This window comes from Tamandua tetradactyla, chromosome 19 (assembly GCF_023851605.1).
Source record: "Tamandua tetradactyla isolate mTamTet1 chromosome 19, mTamTet1.pri, whole genome shotgun sequence".
Lineage (NCBI taxonomy): Eukaryota > Metazoa > Chordata > Mammalia > Pilosa > Myrmecophagidae > Tamandua > Tamandua tetradactyla.
The window spans coordinates 50,651,353-50,672,249 of record NC_135345.1 but is presented as its reverse complement, the minus strand read 5'-3'; the positions used below and the strand labels follow the sequence as shown (position 1 = coordinate 50,672,249).

At 39.3% G+C, this 20,897-nt stretch overlaps 2 protein-coding genes across 5 annotated transcripts in view; one reads left to right on the top strand and one right to left on the bottom strand.

Moving 5' to 3' along the window:
* Nucleotides 1-17,349: 17,349 nt before the first annotated feature.
* LOC143663210 (uncharacterized) lies at nt 17,350-19,167 on the bottom strand. Of its 2 annotated transcripts, none has more exons than XR_013165868.1 (2): nt 18,579-18,687; nt 17,350-17,995 (listed from the first exon to the last, which is right to left on the bottom strand). XR_013165868.1 is itself a non-coding variant. In XM_077136791.1 (2 exons), the coding sequence occupies exons 1-2, from the start codon at nt 18,972-18,974 to the stop codon at nt 17,959-17,961; spliced, it is 411 nt and encodes a 136-aa protein (XP_076992906.1). In that variant the 5' UTR covers nt 18,975-19,167; the 3' UTR covers nt 17,701-17,958. The 2 variants fall into 2 exon arrangements, 1 of the variants encoding a protein (XP_076992906.1); XM_077136791.1 differs by having other exon boundaries at nt 17,701-17,995; nt 18,601-19,167.
* The window catches only part of NFXL1 (nuclear transcription factor, X-box binding like 1), a 73,455-nt gene continuing 71,225 nt past the window's right edge, over nt 18,668-20,897 (top strand). The window contains exons 1-2 of one of the 3 annotated variants that reach the window (XM_077136790.1): nt 18,668-18,772; nt 19,196-19,438. In XM_077136790.1, the coding sequence (XP_076992905.1) occupies nt 19,198-19,438 (241 nt within the window). In that variant the 5' untranslated portion in view covers nt 18,668-18,772; nt 19,196-19,197. Of the gene's footprint in view, nt 18,936-19,195; nt 19,439-20,897 lie in introns of all 3 variants that reach the window. The other 2 variants (XM_077136789.1, XM_077136788.1) reach the window with 2 other exon arrangements.

Below are 20,897 nucleotides of genomic sequence, written 5' to 3'. Positions count from 1 at the left end.
ATTTTGCTTGTCACTTCACTATCTATAGGCAAGCATTTCCTCAGCATAGAGGGAGCACCTAGTCCTGGAGTGAGTGGATGGGTCATATATAACATGAAACATGGTCTGTGCCTCAGACATATGCTCCTTTTCCTTTATTTTTCTTACTTATCCTTTTAATTCTTTCTCTGCTATCTGCATTTATTTCAGTTTTCTTTATGCTCTTGCTGATTATAAAAACTTCTGAAGGCCCTTTGAGGAGGCTTATTGGCTACTCATATCAGGTAGATAAGGAGAGGCGGGAATGAGTGAGGGTTATACATCTGCCTCGGGGCTGACTGTCAAGGAGAAACAACCCCAATCACAGCATCCAAGAGGTTGGGTACTTTGAGTCTGATCCAGACTAGAGACAAATCCCTGGGCTCTGATTTGGTGCCTGTGGATGCAAAGATCTATGAATCCTGGTGACGCCTGCATTAGACAGGTGGGAGAATCTTGGGTCAGAAGTTTTGGGCTAAGGGGGTTTAGCGGATTCCTTTCTCAGGACTCCCTTCCTCCCTCATCCAGGTAGACGGTTCTAACAAGGACTAACCTGGTGGTGAGGGCTGCAGTTTAGACATCTGGGGTGCAATGGTTGAGAACTGAGAGCTAATTTCATTGGGGAATTTTTAAAAAACATGGCACATGTAGCTTTGGGGTGACCCATCAGAAGGAAGCTGATCTGGGTACATGTGGGTGCTATAACAGGAGTTCACCTTTTAGCAATCCAGAGACCAGCCATGTTCCAGTCTCCGATTCCTGTCCAAGAATACCAGGAATGGCATCTTAGTAAATTCGGACTTGAGCAGACTTGGCATCAAGACAGGGGAGGGCTAAGGCTAGAGTGCCAAAATCCTGAAAAACTTGTATCTTTGAGGATACGAGCGTGAGACTTCTGGGACTTGGAGATGGCAGAGCAAAAATGCAAGTAGAAATCTTATCTCCTCGTCTTGCCACTGTATCTGACGAATGTTTACCTTGCGTCTCCAAACTATTGTATCACATAAATGAGATACCTTTAAAAATTTGCATATATTTTTAAAATACCAACTTTTTCAGTTTAAACTATTAAACATTCACCAGGAGATGTGATTAAACCTATGACCATTAGATGGCAATGCTGGCTTACAATGATCATCTTTGGCTATATCTTTGGGAAGAAACATAAAAATCAAAGCCTGATCTGTAGATTTTTCTCCATAGAAATTATAGACAGTAAAACCAGTACTCTTTGGGAATAAAGGACATCTTTTTCTAACATGGATATTTCTGAAAGGCTCTAAAATGAAAACATGGTTAAATAAAATTTAAAGTACAAATGTAATGATAAAATAACAAGGTAACATTTTTTTTCTAATTTCAGGAAGTTTATCAAAATAAAAATAAATACTTAATCATCAATTTTTACCAAGCTATAAGATAAAGATTAGAGGAAGTAAAAGGAATAAAAGGGAGCAAATGGGCATTTGTATTAAAATTCAGTTTAAATTTTTATTAAAAAAGTCCATCAAGTTTGAAATCAACTGATCTGATTCAGCAGTGTTGGAAGTAAGCTTATCTAGAGCACTGTCAAGCTAGGTAATGTGCTTCCTTATGATTACTGAAATTGCATTGTTGGATGTCCTAGTTTATAGACTGTTTGGAATATAAAATATCAAACAATAGACTTACGGACTAAGAAGATATAGTTTGATAGTCACTGGACTGGTTTATCATAGGTAAAGGCAGAATGTTGAAAATTCAAGGGAAAGAAAACAGATAATGCAGAAAACTCCAAAAGACTCCAGAGATCATTTAGCTCATTCCACTTCAGTTTACAGATATTGAAATATTGGTCAAGCAACATTAAAATTGGTGGTGATGCAGAGTAATAGGAACTTTTAGTGAGAGTGGGAATTTTTACCACACTTTGGAGAACGATATGCTAATAGCTTGCAAGGATGAAATTGGGCTGACCTAAAACACAGGCATTTCATTTATAGGTATAGTCACCAGAATGAATCTATTATATATGCACAAGGAGAAATGTTGAAGATGTTGATAATAGTGAAAATTTGGAAACAAACTAAACGTTCATCAAAAGGAGAATAGATAAATTGTGATTTATTCATACAGTGCAATAGTATACTGTTTTACTAGTAACAGATTACAGTTACATAGTGCTTAGTTCATGCCAGGCACTATCCCAAGTGCTTTCCATATATGAATGCATTTAGTTCTTGTAACGACTTACAGGGTAGGTTCTGTTAGTTATATTCCCTGTTTAACAGATGAGGAAACAGAGTAACAGGTCCCAGGGACCACAGGAAGGAAGTGGCAAAATCGCTGTTTAAACCCCGACAGTGTGGTTTCAGCGTGTCTGCTCCTAAGCCCTTTACTGTGCTGCCTCTCACGTGTACATATACTATCATCTATACAAAATTTGCAATCATACAAAAAAGTACAAATTAGTGCTATGGATCTGTACATATGATGTAAAAGTTTAGAAGCAGGCAGAGGAATAGTAGACACCAGAAATCAGAACTGTGGTTATGTCTGGGGAAGGTTGGAGGAGAATGGAATGGGGAGAAAGTGAGAAACACACAGGGCTTCAGCTGTATGTGTGCTGTCTTCTATCTTTTAAAATAACTTGAAACAAATAAACCCAAATGTTAAGCGCTGACAAAGCTAGGTACCGAACTGTATGGAATGCTTGAACAAGTGAGAGAAAGAGAGTTAAAGAACTTAAGTAGAAACTCACTCAGCTAGCTTAGTGCCAACTCGGAACTTTCAATTATTGGTTGAGTGCTTTTTTCACTGTACATGATTACTATATATATTTTTTTTACATGGGCAAGCACTGGGAATTGAACCCAGGTCTCCACCATGGCAGGTGAGAACTCTGCCTGCTGAGCCAACATGGCCTGCCCCGTGATTGCTTTTTACAGAGACCAAGTTGGGAGATTTATGAGGTTCTACATGGAGATAGAATGCCTGTTATCAGTATGTTTCCACTTTAAGCTAGTCAGAGTGAATACTGAGTAAATTTGAGACAATATGCTCTAGAATTACATTGCATGTCTGGCTTGTGGTTTTCTAGCTAGTTAGAGATGAAAGAACACATTTTTACCAATGCATCCCTTTAGGATTCTGAAAATAGCAGTTTACCACAAAATTACTCACCAGCCTGACAATGCTGGCCCTCCAAAATAGCTGATATTGGATTTCTTTTCAGAATGCCAATTTCTCCTCTTTCTAATTGGCTTCATTTTCTTTATCTGGGCTGAGCTTCAGCTAACTGGACTTGATCCAAGAAGCTACTTGGGGTAGTTCTTGAGAGAGTAGGAAGCTGTTTCCTGGAATTGTTACAAAGATTCATGATGCTGAGGAACACATGTAACCTGGTGGCACAAAAGTCATAGCATTCCATTGTCTCTCCCAGTAGCCTCACTTCTTACTCTCCACAGCGTGACAGATGAGCTGCCCAGGCCACTTACGGGACAACCATTTGCCTACCATTATCAGAGGTTTCTAGGATTGGGATACAATCTTTTTACTTATTTTTTTAATGTAACAAGACACTCTGTAGTTCCCTAGGTTGCAACAAATACTGATGTTTACTAGACCTACATTATAGATATTTTCATTCCTCCACTCAGATGGAATTTCACAGTGTACGACATATTTACAATGACCAAAGAAACATACCTCTTTTCTTGGGTAATATATGTATGCGAAGTTTGCGTTGACCATCTCCCTTTCATTTTAACATCTAAAATAATTGGGCATTTGAAACTCACTGATTAAATAGGGAAAAGAATCTTTTTGATGATGGAAAAAATGTGAGGTGGTTTTTATTGAATTGAAATAACGGATATTTCTTCCCTTTCTAGAAATTCCCTATTCAGATTTCAGTGCTAAACCTCTTAATACAGACCTCTTTATTTAACACCTCTGACTTCGTTTCATCTCTATCTTTTACCTTGGGAGGGGGCATGCTACCCTTGTTCCCACCCCAAACCAGAAAAATGTGAACTTATTGTAGTTCCAGAGAAAGTGGTCTAAAATAAATCATACCAAATACGAAAGATTACAATGTAGATTCAATGCATATTTCACTCATCTGCAATCAAATATAGTATGCCATGGTTATTGGCAATGTGGGTGGAGCATTTACTCCCTAAATACAAAGTGCTCTCCTCAAATGACATGTCCTATCAAACAAGAACCCGTATCTAAATAATCCATTTGAGCTGTGAATAGACTTGTGGACAAAAGGAAATCATTAAATATCGTTTATTGAAACTTTCAAAAAGTTATCACAACAATGATTTTTCCCCCCAAATTGTATATGAGATTGGGAACAGATACCATAAAATAAATGGTAAGGAAAAATGGATCCTGCGTACACTAATCATATTTAACATTGTGAAACATGATCTTAAAACAAGTGGATGAACTTTAGCATGGATAAATCACTTAAGAGTAACGTTGGGGTAAAGTAATTCAAATTAAACTTTAAAAATGATTGGCTCCAAGCAATCAAATGCAGTTGAGGCCTAGGTAGGGAATTTTGTAGATTGCGTTGTTCTCAGTAAGGGATTACAGAGAGGTTATAAAAGTGATGTATTTCATTAGGAAGAACTTTTAAGAAAAAATAGTTTATTGTCTTTGTAGAAAAATTATGGGCTATATGAATTTAGAAAACTTAGAAAATTGGATGCAGTTCTGTTTCATGAACCCTGAATATTTTTAATTTGAGGTGGATGGCAATTGGAGAATGACTAAAAGGCTAAGAATTGCCATTTGTGAATAAATAGTGGCTGAGTGGGGTATGAGACTTTAATTCAGAAAAGACAAATGCTCAGAGAAATATGCCTAAACGACAAATACAAACTAAAACCAAAGAAACAGAAATGATTATTTAGAGAATGGAAAGACTTAACATTGACTAATTCACCACATCTAGAAGGTCTCATGAAAAGATGAACCACACCTCCAGGTCAAGATGGCGGCTTAACAACGTACACATTTTAGTTCGTCCTCCAGAACAACTAGTAAATAACCAGAAACAGTACAGAACAGCTCCTGGAGCCACGATAGTGACCAGACACACAGCATACCCCAGTCTGGACCAGCTGGACCAGCTGTGAGCCCCCACAGAACTGTGAGTTCCCAAAGCTGCAGTGGCCAGCGCCCCTCCCACACAGGCCACTTCCCAGAGGGGAAAGGAAAGGACTTTACCAGCAGCAGGGACTGGGCACAATCAAACGTCAATTGTGGAACTAATTAACAAATTCTGAGTACTAAAAATAGGCCTCCAGCTTAGGTGAACCTGATCAAAGCAGAGGTTTCTCATTTTTGCCCTGGTGCCAAGGGACAGAAAAAGGTGGGGGGGGGGGAGAAGGAAACAGAGGTTTTTGTGGCTGTGTATCTACAAAGGCTTGACTGCCTCTGGATACAGCGGCAGGACTTTTCAGTCTGCAACTGCCCTAGGCATAGGCAGAAGTGAGCTCTTTTGGGAGCTTATCTGGAGCTTGTGCCTTCCCCAGGGGAGAGGTGAAGCCCCACCCAGGTGGAATCCCTCCATCAAGGAATTCAGACACCAGGGCTTGGTAATTTGAAGCCATTAAAATCAGCCTACAACCTCTCCTCTGTCTCCACCACACCCCAGCAGGGAGAGTCTGCCAAAGTTAAAGGTACCACATCATCTTATGCTGGTGGGACCTGCAGTCAGACAAGCACCACATACTGGGCAGGATAAGAAAAACAGAGTCCAGAGACTTCACAGGAAAGTCTTTCAACCTGCTGGGTCTCACCCTCAGGGAAAACCGACACAGGTGACTCTTTCTTCCTGATAGGAGGCCACTTTGGTCTGGGAGAATCTGGCTGGGGTCTATAATATCTAAGTAGACCCTCCTAAGTGTGTGGGGGAAAGGCATCACACAAGCAGGGCAAGAAACAAGAAAACAAGAACTGAAAAATTCTTCTCTGTTAAACAGAACTTAAGCTAAAGGTCCAGATAAAGCTGAACAGAATGTCAAAGAACAGATAGACAACAAATTCATCCAGCAAGAAAACCCTAGATAAAGGAAGTGAAAGCAATCTCCAGAATAAACTAATTAAGGTAATTAAATGCCTAGATGCCAGCAAAAAATAATGAATCACACTAGGAAAATTGAAGATATGGCCCAGTCAAAGGAACAAACCAACAATTCAAATGAAATACAGGAGCTGAAACAATTAATTCAGAATGTATGAACAGACATGGAAAACCTCATCAAAAACCAAATCAATGAATTGAGGGAGGATATAAAGAAGGCAAGGAAAGAACAAAAAGAAGAAACGGAAAGTCTGAAAAAACAAATCACAGAACTATGGGAATGAAAGACACAGTAGAAGAGATGAAAAAAACAATGGAAACCTACAATGGTAGATTTCGAGAGACAGAACATAGGGTTTCTGAACTGGAGTATGGAACATCTGAAATCCGACAAGAAACAGAAACTATAGGGAAAAAAATGGAAAAATATGAGCAGGGACTCAGGGAATTGAAAGACAATATGAAGCACATGAATATACGTGTTGTGGGTGTCCCAGAAGGAGAAGAGAAGGGAAAAGGAGGAGAAAAACTAATGGAGGAAATTATCACTGAAAATTTCCCAACTCTTATGAAAGACTTAAAATTACAGATCCAAGAAGTGCAGCGTACCCCAAAGAGAATAGATCCAAATAGACATACTCCAAGACATAATAATCAGAACGTCAGAGGTCAAAGAGAAAGAGAGGATCTTGCAAGCAGCAAGAGAAAAGCAATCCATCCCATACAAGGGAAGCCCAATAAGACTATGCGCAGATCTCTCAGCAGAAACCATGGAGACGAGAAGACAGTGGGATAATACATTTAAATTATTAAAAGAGAAAAACTGCCAACCAAGAATTCTATATCCAGCAAAATTGTCCTTCAAAAATGAGGGAGAAATTAAAAACATTTTCAGACAAAAAATCACTGAGAGAATTTGTGACCAAGAGACCAGCTCTGCAAGAAATACTAAAGGGAACACTAGAGACAGAAACAAAGACAGAAGAGAGAGGTGTGGAGAAGAGTGTAGAAAGGAAGACTATGAGTAAAGGTAAAAAGAAGGAAAATCAGATCTGACGTATAAAATCCAGAAGGCAAAATAGTAGAAGAAAGTACTACCCATGCAGTAGTAACACTGAATGTTAATGGATTAAACTCTCCAATCAAAAGACATAGTCTGGCAGAATGGATTAAAAAACAGGACCCATTTATGCTGTCTCTACTCAAAGGACATGAGGCCAAGGACACAAATGGACATTTACACACCAATGTTTATGGCAGCATTATTGACAGTTACCAAGAGATGGAAACAGCAAAAATGTCCATCAACAGACAGTTGGCTAAACAAACTGTGACATTTACATAAGATGGAATATTATGCAGCTGTAAGACAGAATAAAGTTATGAAGTATGTAACAACATGAATGGACCTTAAGGACATTATGCTGAGTGTGATTAGCCAGAAACAAAAGGACAAATACTGTATGGTCTCACTGATATGAACTGACACTAGTGAATAAACTTGGAATATTTCCTTGGTAACAGAGACCATCAGGAGATAGAAATTGGGTAATTGGAGCTGAAGGGGTACAGATTGTGCAACAGGACTGAATATAAAAACTCAGTATGGACAACACAATATTACCTAACTATAATACAATTATGTTAAAACACTGAATGAAGCTGCATATGAGAATGATAGAGGGAGGAGGGCTGGGGCATAAATGAAATCACAAAGAAAGATAGACGATAAAGACTGAGATGTGTAATCTAGGAATGCCTAGAGTGTATAATGATAGGGACTAAATGCACAAATTTAAAAAATGTTTTTGCATGAGGAAGAACAAAAGAATGTCATTACTGAAGTGTGCTGAAAATAGATGGTACTTAATATTTTAAAATTTCAACTAAAAAAAAAAGATGAACCATATCGGACTTTTATTTGATAATAAAACAAAAGGAACATCTAAATCAGGATACAAAGAGTTAACCTTAAGGCTTATCTGGTTCTAAAGTCAAATGTTGGATAAACACAGTAAATTTGCTTCACTGTTTGGATTTTCCCATGTGTTTGCTGCAGTGTTAAGACACACAAAACAGATACATGGTACAAAAACTACGAGCAGGCAGTTCTCACACAGAAATAAATGATATTTAGAAGTGAATATTCAGTAGAGTAGAAAAGAAGAAAAAAGCATCATTTCTGAGGATAGGTGTAACAGCAAGGGTCACTCTTTCCAGTGCAGTCTTATTCAAACTTCCTTGATTATGGCCCACAGTCAAAAATTCATTTTGAATCATGAGCCGGAAAACACAGAGCTATACCTGTTTTTGTAGGCAAGAATACTTAGCCTTACAACATACAATACACTCTGAAAATTTTTATTTCACCTACCCTATTTTAGTTCTTTGTTTTTTTAAGTGCTTTTGCAAACCACTAAATTGATTTCATGATTAATTAATGAGTCATTACCGGCGATCTAAAAAACACTCTTCCTGAGAATGGTGAGTGGAATTGCCTAGATAATTAACTTTAGTCCATGCAGGAGATGAGGAAATCCATGCAATAACGGGAGGAGAGTGGGAAATGTGCAATAGTGGAAGTTCTAGGAACCTCTTCAGACAAAACACCGAGACAATAACTCCCCAAAGTGCTGCCATTAGAAATGAAACATCCCATATTTAGAGTGGTTGAAAGTTATTTCTTGAGTTCATAACCTCGTAATAAGTTATTCTATCCCAACTAGTTCTATCTTCTTCTTCTTTTCCTTTTTTTTCCCTCTAGGTGATTTATGAATGTCAATCTTTCTTGCAGGTTTTTCCTTCTAGTTTTTAAAGGAAATTTCTTTTAACACATTCAGAGAAAGTGAGTTTTTTGTTTGGCCAAAGGTGAGTGACAAGCATGTCTTGCAAAGTGCATTGAGTTAACTCAGAGCCAGGGCTTTTCAGATGTTCTCTTTAAGAGGAGAACATAATAATTGTGGAAATAAATGTATATAAAAACTTTAGCATGGGCAGTGCTACAGTGGCTCAGTGGCAGAATTCTCACCTGCCATGCCAGAGACCCAGGCTCAATTCCCGGCACCTGCCCATGCCAAAAAAAACAAAAAACAAAAAAACAAAAACAAAAAAAAGCTTTACCAGTATATGCCTGAGGCACTGTCAGGCCATATTAGGAACTATTATGTTTCTAGCATCACAATTTTAATGCAAATGCCGGAAAAATTAATACAGAAGAATAATACAACAAGAAGCCTGGAAAGGATCTTCAGAGGTCAGCTGCTGAGCTCACCTGAGCAAGACCTGAAAAAATTATATCTTACAACAATATGTTATACTTAGCTGTTTCCTTCAGGAAGTCTGTACTCTGGACCTGGAGCTCAAAGTCTCCAAAAATCTTCCATGCATAAAACATGGCCTTGAAATAAAGAGCCAGTAGACCTGGAAAAACCATACAGACTAAGGGGTCTCTGCACTCTGATGATCAATGACTAGAGAAAGTCTGCCAGTGAACGGAGCACTGCATTAGACTTTAGGGTCTTTCCACTACAGCATGCAAGATGAGGGAAAGCCTGATGAACACCTGAGATGAGCCTGTTACAAGGACAAATGCTGCACGTTCCTATTTAAGGTTTACATCTTCCACTTGTGCACAGGCTCTTAGATTATTGCACTCAAGAACTTTGCTCTTAATAATTCTCTCTCCCCAGCTCCCTTTGCTATGCATCATCCCTTTCCCCCCTCTTTAGGATTGTTCCCATCAGCATACAATGGCTCAAATCTTAAAAGTATACTTACTCTTGTCCTCCTATGCTCCTTCCTAGAAATATCCATTTCTCTGCTCCCCTTTATGGTAAAAATACATGTAGAATTTGTCCTTGCAGAATTCTTCTCCGTTCCTTCTTGAACCAATTTTTGAGCCAATGAAGTTTTTGCTACTATCATTCCACTGAAACTTCTTGTGAGGGTCACCACATTGCCAGATCTTATGGTCAATTCTGACTTAAAGACTTACTAGACCTCTCAGTAGCATTTGATGGAAATAGCTACCCCTTCTTTCCTGAAACATTTTGGCTTTCAGGACACTTGGCTTCCAGTCACTTTTCTGACTAGACTTACATCTCCCTGTTTCCAGATGATCCAGATCTTTAGATGTCAAAGTGTCCTGTGGCCACAATATTCACTCCCTAAGTGAATTCATATATCCTGTGGCACTTTATAATGCCTGTATGCTTAAGACTCTCAGATTTAGATCTCCAACTTCTTCTTTGAACCCCAGACCTATCTATCTCCTTTGGTGAAGACTTGTTGTGTCCTAAACCAAACTCATGAATTTCTTCTCAAATTTGTTCCTTCCCCAGATTTCATCCCTCCATCAATCATATCACCATTCACCCAGTTCCTGAGGCCAAAATCTTTGAGTCATCCTTTCTGGAAGTATGAATTTTCATACTTCTTATCTGATCTGTCAGTGAATGTTGTCAGCTCAACCTTCAAAATATATTTTGAGGCCGCCTATAACATACCACCTCCATTGCTAACCCAAACCACCATTCTTCACCTGGGCTACTATGGTAGCCTCTTAACTGGTCTCTAATTACACTCTTGCTTCTCCTCTCCCAATAATCCATTTCCGCATGGAAGCCAGCATGGTCTTATAAAAGCAAACTCAGGTCATGTGATGCCACTTCCTGACCTCAGTTTGCTTAAAATTAAATACAAAACCTTCATCCTAGCCCTACCTAAAATGGCCCTGATTACTTCTCTAATCTAATTTTCCTACCACTCTTCTGTCGGCTCATTCTCTAACAGCCTTGTCTCCATGCTGTTCCTTGAACATATGAAGTATGTGCTCTTTTCTGTGCCCTTGTCATTTCTATTTCCTTTTCCTGGGAAATTCTCTCCCCCATATACAATTGTTCATGTCATCCTTTCATTCAGGTCTCTGCCAAATGTAATCTTGTGAGAATATCCTCCTGATTATCTGATTTAAATTAACATCCTTATTACCTTATCTCCATGCATAGATCACTTTTTGACCTTACGTTTAAATTTGTTCACTTATTTATCTGTCCCCTCCACTAAATTTTACATTCCGCTCGGACGTGCTGTTTCATTTATTGCTCTTTTTCTAGGCCTGGCACATAGTAGGGGTTCAATAAATGTTTGTTGAATGAACTAGTAAATGCATGAATTTTCCAACTAATCCTGGGAAGATAAAACCAAGAGCCCAATTTAACTTGACTGAAAGGCCATGATTACTGAAATAGGATTATTTCTGGCACATCTGAATACGTAAACCGAGAGTTACATCCACTAAAATTTTTCATTCTAGGTGGCCGTTCTACTTGCCTCCCCATCTCAAACAATTCTATAATTTTCCTGAAAAATCCTGCTTTCATGATGTCACCTCCCTTCTTGTGAATCTCACAGTGGCTATTTACTGTCAATATTGAAATTAAAATTTTCTACCTCTTTTCTCAAGGTCATCCCTAACTTTATCACCTTTGCCATGGGACTCAACAGAATCTTCTCTTTTCTGGTTCAAGAACATGTCATACTTAGTTTCACTTCTGATTCTTGGTTCATGCTGTTCCTACCCGTGGGAATGCTCCTCTTCTATCCCATTCAAATCTTACCCATCCCTAAATAACTTTCCCAGTTCTTAGCTCCTCATGAGCCTCTTTATCTTCCGCCCTGTTATTTTACTTACAATGACCCCTTCCCATCTCTGAATATGTATGTCCAGTACCTGACAGTGTTGGGTACCAGGTAGAATCCATTACTTATTGATTAATGAATTTAGCTGAATATTTGAATTTTTTTAACAAATGAATGCATATATAATTCATTTGCTGTCTATTATGAAGGTTTTCCTGGCAAAAGCAAAACGCTAGCCTAGTTTTGTTAAAATTATTTTATTTTCATTTTCAAGAAATTCACATGACACAATATTTTTTATTTTGACATGTGCAGGTTCCAGGAATTGAACCCAGAAGGGAAGTTTTTTTTTTTTAGGCATGATCAGGCTCCAGAAATCAAACCCGTGTCTCCCATTTGTTAGACTAGAATTCCACCATGGCACGATCCTTGCCCCAGACTACACAATATTATTTTGTTCATTGAATTCTTAGTATTACTGAGTAAACCATTAGCTCCGTATTATTAAAAGTACTTTAAGAATACTTTATTTTCATGAAATTCACAGTACACGGTACTATTTTTACTTGAATACTGAGTATTTCTGAGGAGAGCAAAAAGGAAACCTTTATGACTGCTATCACAAACACCACAAACTGGTTGACTTAAACAGCAGTAATTTATTGTCTCATGATTTTGAAGACTAGAAGTCTAAAATAAATCTCAAGGGGCCATGCTTTCTCCCAGAGTCTGTGGTGTTACGGTCTTATCTTGCTGGCAATTCTTAGTGTTTCTTGATTTGAATCTCTCCCTTTGTCTTTGGCCTCTTCTGGTTTCTGGTTTCTACTGACATCTGGCTTCTATTTCTGTGCCAAATCTCTTTTGCTTTTAAGGACTCTAGCCATATTGAGTTTGGTCCAAACTGATTCAATCTGGCCTCATCTAAATAGGGTCTTTGACCATCTTTTTCACAAATGAGTCCACACCTTAACTAACAACAATATCTTCAAAGGTACTATTTAAAAATGAATTTACACTATAAGTATACAGATTAAGACTTAAACATGTCTTTTGCAGAGTACATGATTCAATCCCCAACAGTTCCCTGAAGTTATATGCATTTAAACCTGGCTAAGAAAATCAACCTGTTTATTTCATTTTTTCAATCCTCCTCTGTTTTACCTGTGGCAGAACAGCTTTCTTACTTATTTTGGTTGGTATGCTTGTATTTTTGAAATCTTATCATTTATTTTCTCCGTGACATGTTTTTAGTTTTTTTGCTGCATTCAGTTTGGTTGGGTCATATCAAATATTTCAAGTAATATCAGTATGACATGTACACAGGGCCTAATTCAGCCTGAGTCTGATCAGGACATGGAAATAATACAGTGATTAGGTTTATATTAAACTTCTTTCATGTCTTTATTTTAGAGAATCATTAGACTCTGATAAAAGAATGACTTTAAGAATAAGGAAATCGTACACAATATTCTAGAGCTGAGGGAGAGTACTCAAGGAAGGACAAACTTGTAACAAGGAAGGACAAACTTGGAAGGAACTCATGCTGGTTTGAAGCTATTACGTACCCTAGAAAAGCCATGTTTTTAACCTCATCCAATCTTGTGGGGCAGCTGTTTCTTTTAATCATGATTCAATAAGTAGGGCAGAAACTTTAGGTTATCTCTAAAGTGATGTGGCATGCCCAATTGTGGGTGTGATCTTTTGATCAGATGGAGATATGACTCCAACCATTCAAAGTGGATCTTGGTCAGTTTGAGTCCTTTAAAAGGGGAAGCATTTTGAAGAAGACAGGGAGCTGATGCAGATGCTTGGAGAGCAGTAGTGATAGAGCCCACACAGCCAGAGACCTTGGGAGATGCAAGAGGAAAACGTTCCCGGGGAAGCCTTATGAAACTAGAAGCCAGAAGAGAAGGCTATCAGAGGTCACCATGTGTCTCCCCAGGTGACAGAGGTGTCTAGAAGCCAAAGACCCCAGCAGACGCCAGCCACGTGCCTTCCCAGCTGACAGAGGTGTTCTGGACAGCATCAGCCTTTCTTGAGTGAAGGTAACCTCTTGTTGGTGCCTTAATTTGGACATTTTTCACAGCCTTAGAACTGTAAACGTGTAACTTATTAAATTCCCTTTTTAAAAGCCATTCCATTTCAAGGGGTGCAGTGGTGGTCCAGTGGCATAATTCTCACCTGCCATGCTGGAGACCTGGATTCTATTCCTGGAGGCTGCCCATGCTAAAAAAATAAAATTAAAAGGTGGGGGGTGGGAAGGGCAGCCATTCCATTTCTGGTATATTGCTTTCTGGCAGCTTAACAACAAATGCAGGGCCTTTCCCAAAACTTGGAGCTCAGATCTTTTTGAAAAAGGTATTGTCCCAGCCCATTGGATAGTAAAAAATTAGCTGTGTCCAAGCCAGAGCTGGTTTGTAGTTGCTGGGCAAGCAGGAAGCAACTCTCCAGAGTTTAGATGGGGAGCAGTTTATCTGCAACCAGAGGAAAGGACTTACAGAGAAAATGGGGGTCAGAGCATCAGTGAACTATGGCCTGACCTGCAATGAGAGTGGTGCCAGATGCTGACAAACCAGGGGAATGGAGGTGCCCATGGAGGGCAAGGGAGGCTTGGTGGGATCCCTGTGGGCCACAGGAAATTGGGGTGCTGGAATAAGGCAGAGGCCTCAGGGGCTCTGGTTTCCATGTTGAGCCAGGCCAGGTAGTGTCTGCAAGGTCGCTGACCCAGCAGCTGACTAACTGTTCAGCAAGCAAGAAATACCAGGAGATCTTCCCTTTTGCAGTCTCTCCAGTGCCCTCTATTGAGAAAGTTTAATATTGTGTTCACTGTAGAGGTACTTAAAATTCTGCTTACTGCCACAGAGCATACACTGAAGGGTGAATTGGAGCTGAGGGGCAATAAACTGATAACTGGCGCAGTATCTGTGTAAGTAAAGATGTGCTTGTCAAAAAACTGACAATAACCTCTAATTTTAATGATTTGATTTTATATAATATTGAAAGAGCTGTGTCAAAATAGCTTCTTCCAAAATGTCATGTACTGAGACTTCTGCTATTAGTTTGGGGGCCAGACTTACTCTCCAACCATAAACATTATGGACAATACCCATGAAACTACTAATTTCAGATATCAGGCAGCAAGTATACCAGGAATTTGATCCTCAAGAGAAGATAAACTTGCGATAAGTCCAGTGGTCATTATACCAGTCGAAGTATTCTTCACAAATGAAAGCGAAGACTTTTTCAAAAAAGCAAAACTTGAGAGAATGTGTCGTCAACAGACCTACACTACAAGAAGTGCTAAAAATAGTTCTTTAAGTTGAAGGAAAGTGGTATCACATGAAAACTTACCTACATAAAGGAATGAAGGGTGCCATTCATAAAAAAATATGTGGGTAAATGCAAAAAGAAAAAAAAATGGGGGTGTGTGATAGAATTATTTTATACCTTGAGTGTGGTGAAGGTTACATGAATTTAATATTTGGCAAAACTCACTGGATTATAAAACGGGTGCATTTTATTGTATGTAAAAATAAATACTCAAAGTGTTTTAATTTTTTTAATGTCATGAATCCAAAAGCAAAAAAACAAATGTATTTGGGGAGTTATGTATGGATAATCTGGCAAAACAATCCTTCTAAGGACATATGTCTTTAATGAACAAATGAATAAAACTAAATCTTGTTTTTAAAATGGCAGGACAATGGGGGTTTTCAGATACCCTATTTTTTTTCCATATTTATTTTTAGAATTCCTTTTTGAGATTGCACATATAGTAAATTGCACAAATCATAAATATACATTTAATGAGTTTTTACTTATGTACATATGGGTAAAACTACTACCTAGATCAAGATAGAATATTTTCCATCACTCAGAAGTTTACTTCATACCGCTCCCCAGTTAAAATCTTCCTGCCATTATCAGAAGCACTGATCTGGCTTCTATAACTTGGTCAGGAGCTTTATAAAAATGGAATTACAAGTAAGTACTCTGTTGATTCTGGCCTCTTTTGTTTAACATGGCATCCTTGAGATTTATCCTTTTTGCTATATGCATTGGTATTTTTTTTTGCATAATATTACACTATATAAATATACCACTCTTTGTTTTTTATTCTCCTGCTAGTGGACCTTAGGGTTTGTGCTGGGTTGAAACTGTTGTGTACCTCAGAAAAGCCATGTTCTTTAATCCTGATTCAATATTGTTAGGTGGGATCTTTTAGATTAAGTTGTTTCCGTGGAGATGTGACCCATCCAATTGTGGTTTCTATGGAGATGAGTCTCCATCCATTCAAGGTGGGTCACTTACTGACCCATCCTCTAAAAGGACGCCATTTGGAAAATGCTTCAGAGCTAACACATTTTGTGATACAGGATCCTTTGTGGATGCAGAAAGTAAATGGCCCCAGGCAAGCTGCTTGAAACCAGAAGCCAAAGGACCAGCAGATGCCAGTCAAATGCCTTCCCAGACTGGCCTTTCTTGAGTCAAGGTATGTTTTCCTGGATGTCTTAGTTTGGACTTTTTCATGGCTTTAAAACTGTAAACTTGTAACTTAATGAATCACCTCTATAAAAGCCAATCCATTTCTGGTATATTGCATTTCTGGCAGCATTAACAAACTGAAACATCATTGCTTTTATTTTTTTTGGCTAATATGAATAAAGGTGTTATAAACATTCTTGTATAAGAGTTTTTGTGGAGTCATGCACTCATTTGTCTTGTGTATATGCCCAGAAGTGGGATTGCTTGATCATAGGGCTTTAGTTTAGATCACGTTGAATTTTAGTAGATACAACTAAATGCCAGGCATTTTTTGAAAGTGTATGAATCAATTTCCACTCTCATCAGTAAATATGAGAGTTCCAGCCAACATTTACCAACACTTGGTATTGCCAAACCTTTTTATTTTTGGCTATTCTTGTCGGCATTGTATCTCAAGAGTTAAAATTCATTAAGAATGGCACAATTATATTTCTCAATCCTTAACCCATGTTCCCTTTTGATTAGCACAAGGAATTCTTGTTTTTCTTAAATGCTATTTGAAACTTCAAAGTAAAAACAACTGCTAAGGTAATTTCAACAAAGCATTTTTGATTTATATATGCTTCTGGGTTATGATATACACAAGCTCTACACTGCAAAAAATTATCACAATACTATAATAAAAGCTTGTTTGTTCAGAGAGCACATCAATTTTCTGATTCTAAAAGTTACTGTTATAGTTATCAATTTTCTTCGTATAGTATGTCAGGGGAAAATTCTGATTATGTGAACTTTTTGTGTGTTTACGTGCTCTAAAAATAACCAGAATTTCTAGGTAAACATCAAATACATTTACACAGCAATTATATAGCCCAGTGGGTAAGATTACAGGCCGGGAGTCACACATCCGAGTTGTAATCCTACTCTGCCAGGATTTTGAACACAAACATTTTCTGTGTCTTCATTTCCTAATTTTAAAAATGGGATCAATGATAACAATACCTCCTTCATGGGGTCGTTGTGAAGATTAAATGTGTAAAAGAAAAAACGACTTAGAAGAATGCTTGTCACATAGAAAGCACTTGATGAACGTTACTGTTATTAGCTATTGGATGTTTGGGGAAATGGAAGAAATTTGTTGTCAAGGAGCATTGACACAGGGAGTTGGACAATGCGATCCTTCAGATTTCTGGCATGTAACATGGTTCTAAGCAGGATCTCCCCTAATAGGAGACAGTAAGCATTTCTTAGACGTTATTCAGAGCCTATCACTGTATTATCTCCAAGACTATAACAGTTCTTTTCTTGCATTTGAAAACTCAACTCTAGAAGATACAACAGATAATGCTTGCAATTTTAAACTTCATAGAAAGAAGTGAATATTAAGAGAGTTGCTGTGTACCTGTCAGTTTCAAGTTATGTACATTTGAGTTAAGATAACTTACAAAAAAGTCTGCAATATCTGTATTAAGAGATTAAAAGCATGCTGTTTTAGTTTCCTCATTGTTAAAACAAATACCATGGAATGAATTGGCTTAAACAATGGGAGTTTATTGGCTCAGGGTTTTGAGGCTAGGTGAAGTCCACATCAAGGCATCATCAAGGCCATGCATTCTTCCAGAAGGCTGGTTTTCCGGGGTTGGCTGCCAGTGGTCCTTGGGCCTTGGCTCCTGTCACAGCAATGCACAGTTCAGCCTGTCCCTTTTCTTCTGGTTCTGTTGACTTTCAGCCTCTCATATCCAATGGCTTTCTGTCTTTCTGAATTTCATTCTGCTTATAAAGGATTCAAAAGTAGAATTAAGACCTATCACGATTGAATTGGGCCACACGTCAACTGAAGTAATCTCATCAAAAGGTTTGTCATACAATGGTTTCACACTCACAGGAATGGATTAAGTTTAAGGTGTTTTTCTGGGGTGCCAAATTATCATATATAATCTCTAATGTCAGGCTGTTTGGGTTTGATTTTTGCTTCATCACCTTCTATCCATATGACCAATGATAAGTTCCTTAACCTCTCTGTGTCTCAATGTCCTCCGCTATAAAACGGGGATAAAAATAGGTTATTTTGAGTACCAAGTTAGATTACATATGTGAAATATTTTGAATCGTGCCTGTTACTTAATAAACACTATCTAAATGTTAGATATTTATTATTAATGCGTCTTTCCCTCCCTCCTCACGGAATCCAAATCTAGGGTTTTCACTGTAATTTGTGTTAATAAGAATCCTGTTCCCATCAGCAAGTCTGAAGGTAAAGCTTATGCTGGGGGACAGCCAATTACTGTCACCCCAACAGAATCCTCACATTCAGCTGGGTTCAGGATTAGAGGAAGAACGCCCGTTTCCCTACCTGACCCTCTCTCGGCGCCTACCTCTCCCGAGACCCAAGCACGCCGGGAACTGTAGTTCCCAACGGCCCGGTCGGCTCACACGCTTGCGCGTGCGCACTCTGCCGGATAAGGAAGCTACCTCTGCTGCCACGCATACTGTGGGCCGTCGGCCGGGACTTCTGGGAGTTGTAGTCGCTGGGGGCGGGCCCGGTCGGTAAGGAGACGTAGCTTTCTGTGAGGTCCGCTACCGCAGTTCCAGGAGGGAGCCGTGGGGTCAGTTTGCCGGTCTTCCTCCACCGCGCTTTCGCCGAGAACTGGGCGGCGCATTCTTTCTCCAGGCTTCTGCCTCTTCGGCGTTGGATGCTTCTCGCCCCACGGTCCATTTCTTTGCCTAAACCTCTCTCTCTGCGGTCCATCTCCAGAGCCCGGTTTTAGCGGTGACTTGCCCTCCGGGAGAGGCAGGGCCTCGACTGCTCGACCTCATCCGTGCTCTGTAGGCAGAGAGCCTACACGCCGGCCTCTCACACCGGTTCCCCCTAACTGCGTTCTGTCCTCACCCTTTCCTCACCCTCAACTCACTCTCCTTTCACTCTTTCTTTTTTCCCTGTCCCCCCCCCCCCCCCCCCCCCCCATGCAGGGATGGAAGCTTCCTGGCGCCAGGTGGCCAGTGGCAGAGGCCGAGCTCGAGGGCGGGCCACTGCGGCCCCCTCTTCGGGAAATGGAGTCTATCTCCGCGGCGCTGGAGGAGGGCGAGAGAAGGAGTGGGTGGGCTCAGCTTGTCCTGGCCCCAGCCCCAGAGGAGCCGCGGCCGCGGTTGTAGGTGGCTCTGCTGGGCACAGCCCCAAGGCATCTGAAGCTTCGCAGACTTCCATAGCCAGTGGTGAGAATGACGCCGCTCTTCAGCCTCACCTGGATGCTTTATAAGCACTTATTAGTCAGGACTGCCGCCCTGGTCCTTTTTCATTCACTTCTTTCCTTATCCTTTGGAAGCTTATTATTATTATTATTTTAATCATTGCATTTTATTGCGTTTTAGATCTTGTGGGAAGTAAAAAAAAAAAGTGAAGTTAGAAATGAAAAATACAATAGTACTGGGATTTATGTTTATCCATGTCATCTTTACGAGAGACTTTTATTTCTTCATGTGACTTCGGTCAATTGTCTTAGTGTCCTTTCTTTTCAAGCTACAGAACTCTAGCATTTCTTGCAGGGCAGTCTACTGGTGATAAATATTCTGTCTTCCCTATTCACTCTTTCTTCTCCTCTGGGACTCCCACAATGTGTATGTTGGTGTATTTGATGGTGTCCCACAGGTACCTCAGGTTCTTTTCACCTTTCTTCGTTCTTACGTCTCTCTGGGGAGCTTATTTTTGGCCCCACTTCTCAAACCTTTCAGACAGCTATTATTTTCGGCATTCTAGGCAGAGTCCCATCGCGCCTCATTCATTTTCATTGGTATTAACTTTGTTCTTTTTTTGTTCACTCTTTTTTTTTTGCTTACCGAACCCTAAATCAATAAGGGATTGTAGCTTGGGGATCTATTTATCCTGTAGTAGTTTTTTTTTTTTTTTTTTTTTGGTTAATACAGTGCTTTAAATCTGACTTGGTTAGCAGTGGGTGGTGGTGTTTTAATCTCATAAAGATCTAGTTAACACATTTTCTTGAAAAATAAGATTTTTATTGTTTTTACAAGGCTTGTGTACCTTTGGTCATGGTAGCAGTCAGCTGAGATGTTATAGAAATCTCGTTTTGATTGGGCTTGGGTATTCCATTTCACAGTACTTTCCATATTATGTCCCCTACCTCTGGGACCAGTTGTCATTATCCATCTTACCAGAATGCCTTTATTTATTTGCTTTACTTGTCTAAGCCATGGTAAGCATTTGAGTTAGTGGCCCTGTACTTGATTGTGGTTTATATTCACAGAATTGCACGTCGTTCCCTGGGTATATCTGGTGTTGCTTTGTTGGATATGTCAGTAGGTTTCATCCAAGACTGTTTTAGTGGAGCCCAGGTGTGCTTACACAGCAGCTTTTAATTGGCCATGCTAATAAAAGAGTGGTGGGGGTTGAGGGCAGGGATCGTCCTCGAAGTCATTTTATTTTTGTGTTAGGAGTGTATTTTTTTAGAAGGGTAGCAGAATTTCCTAAGCTAATTTTAAAGTGAGATAATATCTCTGAGCTTGAATTTACTGAATTTATAGTGGTGGTGAGGTGTGCAATTTGGAGACCTCTAAACAGTTTTGATGAGTTTTCTTGATTTTGTGGGTAGAAGGAAAGTAAGCACTCTTTACTAGAATAACTGAGATTTAACTATAAGAAATAATGTATGAGAAGGTA